At 51.5% G+C, this 6,723-nt stretch overlaps 1 protein-coding gene across 2 annotated transcripts in view; it reads left to right on the top strand.

Moving 5' to 3' along the window:
- Positions 1 to 1,985: 1,985 nt before the first annotated feature.
- Map3k1 (mitogen-activated protein kinase kinase kinase 1) overlaps positions 1,986 to 6,723 on the top strand; it is a 68,667-nt gene continuing 63,929 nt past the window's right edge. The window contains exons 1-2 of one of the 2 annotated variants that reach the window (NM_053887.2): positions 4,523 to 4,658; positions 4,770 to 5,721. In NM_053887.2, the coding sequence (NP_446339.2) occupies positions 5,270 to 5,721 (452 nt within the window). In that variant the 5' untranslated portion in view covers positions 4,523 to 4,658; positions 4,770 to 5,269. Of the gene's footprint in view, positions 5,722 to 6,723 lie in introns of both variants that reach the window. The other variant, XM_039101582.2, reaches the window with a different exon arrangement.

Below are 6,723 nucleotides of genomic sequence, written 5' to 3'. Positions count from 1 at the left end.
CAGGAGAAACCATGGAAGAACAAGCGTGAGGTGCACCAGGAACCACAGTGAGACTAAACAGTTGTTGGTAGAAGCTAAAGAGATGTGGATGCTCTGAGTTCAGTAAGCATAGACGCCATGATCTCCGATCTCTGTCTGGGAATTCCTCTGTCAATTCTGAAAGAATAGATTCTATACTCTGTGCTGAGTGGAACCATGAAAGAGTTTGAGGAAAGAGAACATACTCAGGAAAGATATTCTGACCACATATCTGTTGTTTCTTCTTGGTTTTCTGAACACACACAGATGGGTATTTTTCTCATACATCAATATGCCCCAACCATTCATTCTGCGATCCATAAAATGTCTTAGACACGACTGTCCCGGAACTTACAGTAGCTACAGGATACATGTACATCACAGAGGCTCTCAAACTTCCCAGTGCTGTGACCCTTTAATATAGTTCCTCCTGTTGTGGTGACCCCCCAGCCATAAAATTATTCCATTGCTACTGCATACCAAAAATTTTGCCACCGCTATACTGCTATGTATGCAAATGTCTGATACGCAGGATATTTGAGATGTGCCCTACAGGTTGAAAATCACCGATCTAGAGGGCCAAAACTCTGGAGTCCAAGTTAAGATGTTTGAGATGCTCTGTAAATATAAAACGCTCATAAAATTACACCAGTTTTCAATTAAGAAGATAACACATGTCATTAGCAATATTTTGCTGTGTGAATGCATTTAAATATTCAGGGCATAAAATACATTGTTGGGATGATTAATTTTAACATTTTTCTTACTCCTAAGTGTGATAGGAAACTAAAATTCTATGTTGCTTGCATGTGCCTTACATTATATTTTACTAAATATTATTCTTCCGGTGATGCCAATATTGTGTACCTTATTCACATTTTTGGCCTCAAGTTGTGCAAGAAAAAAAAAAAGGCAACCACAGGACATGATGATGATGCCTGTGGTTACAGCACCTAGAAGGGGGAGGGCAGGAGGATAAGGAATTTGAACCCACCCTGGGCTATCAAACAAGACTCTCAAAGCCAACAAACAAACCGCTCTACATCAGTAACCAATGTTACTCATTCAAACGATTTGAAGACTTGGGGCAGATTAGAAAGGGTAAATTTTTGCTAAGAGGAATGATTAAACTTAATAAATTTCCAGCCTAACACGGTGGCCCATGCCTTTAGTCCCAGCACTCCAGAGGCAGAGGCAAGTGGATCTCTGTGAGTTTGACGCCAGCCTGGTCTGCACAGTGAATTTCAGGACAGCCTGAGTTACCTCCCCCATGAGACCCTAGACCTTGGAAAAGATTAATAAATTCTCACTTTATCCTTAAACTTAAAACCTCCTGATTTGAGTATCGTAAAATGTTTTATTTTTATCATTTTTATTACTGGTTCTATTACGGTACTGGTAAACTCGTGAAAAGTCCCTAGACGCGCCTTACTCAAAGGTAATCACACGCATACACGTATCTTAGCCACTTCACTCTCGTGTAAACAGCAGGCTTTGCTGTGTTCCGTTTGCAGGCGTGGGGTTGGGATTTGGTGACAGGGCCTTGCTTTTTAGGGTAGAGGGCCTCTGTTAATACCTCCATGTGTCCTCACAATTCACCCTGTCTGCAAGTGGCACGGTCACTAAAGCTAGCAACCATGGATACTTGAAAAGTACATTTGTCTAATTGTCTAAAGAGGGATACCCTCTTCCTCACCTTCCTTATAATGGCCATAAGCATGACTTTCTGACAGAGAATGGTTTCCATGTCCTGACCCCATTCGTTCTTCGAAGCACTTAGTTCAGTTTTCGTTGGAACAATTTCCAATTTTCACTCATACTCACATTGTATTGATCTAATAACCAATTGAATGACGTCTTATTAAATTTCACAAGAGTGGTTGGGCTTGACAACGTCACTGGGTTCTCGAGGGCCCTGTGACTCCCCCAGGGTGAACAGTATACAAGGACACGCTAGCACGGGCTGTGAGTGTCTGCTGTGCTGTGGGTTTCCTTAGCAGGTTGCATGGTACACCGGCACACCAGTATCAGCTAGTATGTGCAACTGGATGAGCTGGCCATGTGACACTACATAGGAAATTTGCTACTTTAATGTCACCTACAGTGCCCATAGATGACTTAAAACATCTGGAATCACCTGGTGATACCGGGGGGGGGGGGGGGGCATGAAGAAAGCAAGACCTAGCTTCACTTCTCTAGCAAGTGTCCAAAATAAGTATTTATAAGCATGCCAAAAATTCCAGCTTTTGTTTTACCCTCAAGGTTATATTCTTTTTTAAGTCTTATCTTTACTTATGTGTGTGCACATGTAACGGCTGTGTGCGCAGGTGCCCAAGAGAGCCAGAGAGGGTGTCAGCTTTCCTGGAGCTGGAGTCTGAAGTGATTGTGAGCTGGGTGCTAGAAACCCATGCTCAGATGTTCTGGAAAAGCAGCAAAGGCTCTTACTTGAGTCACCTCTCTAGCCACTCATTCCTACTTGTAACTATCTTCCTCAGACATAGATCTCGCATGAGCACCTTCACACAACCATGGTCTGAAAATCTGTCAACCAGCCTGACAAATACCCACTGATAAAAATATGTGTAGGGTGAAAACGCTCTATTCCGTTAAAACAGTCGATGAGATTAGGACGACTGTTAAGGACATTGGTTATATATTCATATCAATAATTAATAACAATTATTAAAACAACAATCTGAGGGGAATAGAATACCTGGTGTGTGCAAAGGAGGCGCTCAGTAAATACGAGCGGAACGACATGCGAGCGGGAATACCCTGCCAGTACATACGCCTTTTCATCTTAACATCGTGATATTCATGCTCGATGAGGAAATGCCCTGTGTTTAGCCTCCAAATGAACTTGGTGGAGCAGCTCAAGTGTGACCCAGGCCGTTCCTGGCAGCACTCTGTGGGAGCGGTGACCTGGAAAGCTCTGGTAAAAGTTACTGAAACTGCTACAGTGTACGGGAAATCACTGCTAAGTTTAAGTCCAAGCAGGAATGAGAACCATACCTGCGGAGAAAAGAGGGGAAATGGAATCACTTTAAGGCAGGCGGAGCCTACAGCAGCCTGCCATTTGGCATGTGCTTCTGCAGAAATACAACAGAGGACCCAAAGAGCTCCAGGATCCAGGTGGAGGTGGGGTGGGGTGGGGTGGGTGTGTGTCGATGGGGAGGGGCCCACTTAACCATACCTACGACTCACAAAGTTGGGTAGGACCTATCCAGTTAACTGCTTTCAAAGGAGACTTTATATGGATGTATATAGCAGGGAGCTGACTTCCTTAGTCGATTGGGCCCTTTGATTATTTATCTCTGAAAGAAAACTGTGTGTCTGTGTATAGGAGCATAATGACAGCAGAATTATGTCCATAAAAGACAAAAGGAAATGCGATTCAAAAGGTCTTAATAGTCTTCATAGACTGATGCGGTATGTGGAGGCCAGAGCACGGCAGTTAGTCAGCTGTGCTTCATTTGATGCCCACCCTCATTTTCAAACAAACACCATACAAATAAAGAGGCAAAAGTCACTTTTTGCTGGAATTTCCTTTAAAAAAAAAAAAACTTTATTATTCAGGCCAAACTTCCAAAGCTGGTCCAAAGATAGAGACAAAGGCTAAGAAGGGTCTGCAGTGGCTTTTCTCACTTACAGGTACCTAACTATGAGTGTGCCAATTTAAAGTTTATTTTAGATCTCAGTAGAAACCAGAAAAGCTAATCCTTTTCGATTTAGAATTTGGTGGGTGTGGCAATCTAGGAAGACCTAGGAAATAACTACTGTTTGGTTTGGATGTTACGCTTGTCTACTATTAAAAGAGCATATAATTATAGCCTAAATGGAGACCCAAATCTTGAACAGACTAATCTAAACTTTCAAAATGTGTACCTTTTAATGTAACCATCAAAAACTATAGCCTGCCAGATGTTGTAGCACTCAGCATAACACGGAGCTTACATTGAAGTCAGGATCCTTTAAAAAAAAATAAAAACCCCTTTCTTGCTCTCCAGCTGACATTACACACCTAAGGAGGGCTTCATTAGATCTACTTTGGAGACGTTAAATGAATTATTTTGAGATAGTTCAGGCTTTTGTTTAAATGCAGGCGAGATCTCTCCTTTTACTGTAAGACGAAAACCCTTCTTACCCCTCCCCCACGCCTCATGTCTTAATGTTTCAAAAATTAAATCTAGAGGTCCGGGGTTCTGAAAGATTGCCTAGTCTAGACAAATAGGCGGAGGAAAAGAAGTAGCAGAGGAGGGGGAGATACGGGCGACATGGCAGCTCCATCCCGTTGAAAAGGGGTGGGGTGGGAATTCCCATATATTTACAGCTTCTCTATCCCCAGCACCTTTTCTAAAAAGACTCCCAGGCAGGAGAGAGGCGAGGGACGCTACATAGGACAACCTGGGAGCGGCGGCGGTGGGGGAAGGGGGGACCCAGGAACCCGGCCTGTCACCTGACTGCCAGGAAGAGGGACGTGCAGCTGGGAGCATCTGAGGGGGGTGGGGAGACCTGGTAGAAGATGGCAAGATCCAGCGCTTCCTGGCAGAGCGCTGGCTCTTTCCCTAGACGTGCTCTCCCGCTTTCGGTCGGAGGCTGCCTTTCCAAGACGGGGGAGTAACCTCTGGCAGAGCACCCGGGTTGGTCCTTTTGCATAGCCGGTGGGAGGAGGGAGGGTGTCCCAAACCAGCGGCCTCAGATGTGCACAAGGTAGCACAGGAAATCTTAAGTAGTGTTATTTGTGACACCAGGGCGGGACAAGAGGTCTGCTTTCCAAAGAGAAGGCTTCGCGTCTGTCTGCAGCAGGCGACAGTCCCGGGCGCCACCTGCGCTTCGGGCGCGGGCCAGGCTGGTGCGCGCCGGGCCCCCAGCGCCCGCTACTGAGAGCGTGAAGTGACCGACCGTGAGTCCTCCGGCTTGCGTCCCCTTCCAGCACCAGGGACTCACGCCCCAATTACTGCTTGCTCAAGGGTGGACGAGCTCCGGCCGAGCCGCTGCCCCGCCCCGTACTACCTGGCAGCTGCCCGGGTGCAGCGCACAGCGCCCCGCGCGGCCCCAGCAGAGCCCCTGCCCTCCCACCTGCGCCGCGCGCCCGCCGCTCCGTGCTCCCGAGACAGGAGACGCGGCCCCGCTCCCGCTCGCGCCCGCGCACTCGGCGCAGCGCGCGCGCCCGCCGCTCCGCCCGCCCCCCGCGCTCTCCCCGCCCCCTCCCTCCCCCGCAGGCACGAGCGAATGTAGCCCGCGAGAGAAAATGGCGGCGGCGGCGGGCGATCGCGCCTCGTCGTCGGGATTCCCGGGCGCCGCGGCGGCGAGCCCCGAGGCGGGCGGCGGCGGCGGAGCTCTCCAGGGAAGCGGCGCGCCCGCAGCGGGCGCGGGGCTGCTGCGGGAGACTGGCAGCGCGGGCCGCGAGCGCGCGGACTGGCGGCGGCAGCAGCTGCGCAAAGTGAGGAGTGTGGAGCTGGACCAGCTGCCGGAGCAGCCGCTCTTCCTCACCGCCTCGCCGCCCTGCCCATCTACTTCCCCGTCGCCGGAGCCCGCGGACGCGGCTGCAGGAGCGAGTGGCTTCCAGCCTGCGGCGGGACCGCCACCCCCGGGAGCAGCGAGTCGCTGCGGCTCCCACTCTGCCGAGCTGGCGGCCGCGCGGGACAGCGGCGCCCGGAGCCCCGCGGGGGCCGAGCCGCCCTCTGCAGCGGCCCCCTCCGGGTGAGCGGCGGGCCGGGCCGGGCGGGCAATGAATGAAGCGAGGACGGAGCGCGGCTCCCGGGGCTCCGCTCGTGGGGCCCCGCGCCCCCGAGCCCTGAAGGTCGGGCGGCGCCCGGGACGGCGTGGGGACAGGACGGGAGCGTGCGGGAGAGTTTGTTATTGTTTGCGGACATGTGACAGGCGTGCAAACCGCGGACGTGCGGGGCTCCCGGGGCCGGGTCCTGAGAGCCCCCACGGCGCGCTGTGAGTGGGGAGCCCGGAGGGCGGAGGTGACGGCGGTGGGTCTGCGCCCTGTGACAGGATAGAGCCCCTGGGCCCCACGGGGACGCGTGCCCGCCCGCAGGTACCGGGCCGGGCTTATGCGACGCTCCCCAGGCGGCCGGGGGATTCCGGGGACTGCGGGGAACGCCTGTCAAAGCGACGCGGGCAGACGCTGCGGGCTCGCTGGACCGCCGGGTCTGCGGGGACTCCGTGGCTTCCCTCACTGCGTGTCCCTGGGAATTCCTACCGCACCTCGGAGGCTAGAGCGCTGGGAGTTTGAATCCGCCTTTGAAGTTAGCGTTTGGCGGAATGCTGTAGGATCCAGGACCGGATGTGTCAGCCATTCAGCTTCAAAGCTGTGGGGACTGCGCCCCGCAGCCCCGCTGCGTGGCGGGGACAGGGACGGTGCGGGGCTGCGGCTTCGCTCGCAGGGGTCTTCCGGTGCACCAGAAGTAGGATGTGCGTAAGATAGTTTACACCAACGGCTCTTTGGCCTCGCCCTTTTTTGGCTACTGGAAAATTTTCTGTTAGAGGAAATTCTTTTTAAGTATATGATACTTTTAAAAATTCTGATGAAAATACACAAAAGCATAAAATCTTGTTGGGTGTGTGAAGTTGCTGGATATGTTTTCGTGATAGTCACCCGGTGGCCCCGTAGAATTTCTTGACGTTTACTATGGGTGGAGAGTGTTTTATTGTGTGTCGAATCTGACAGTAGGAATCCTTGGTTTCGGTTAGTTA

This window comes from Rattus norvegicus, chromosome 2 (assembly GCF_036323735.1).
Source record: "Rattus norvegicus strain BN/NHsdMcwi chromosome 2, GRCr8, whole genome shotgun sequence".
Lineage (NCBI taxonomy): Eukaryota > Metazoa > Chordata > Mammalia > Rodentia > Muridae > Rattus > Rattus norvegicus.
The sequence above is the reverse complement of the archived record's forward strand: the minus strand, read 5'-3'. Positions and strand labels throughout refer to the sequence as shown.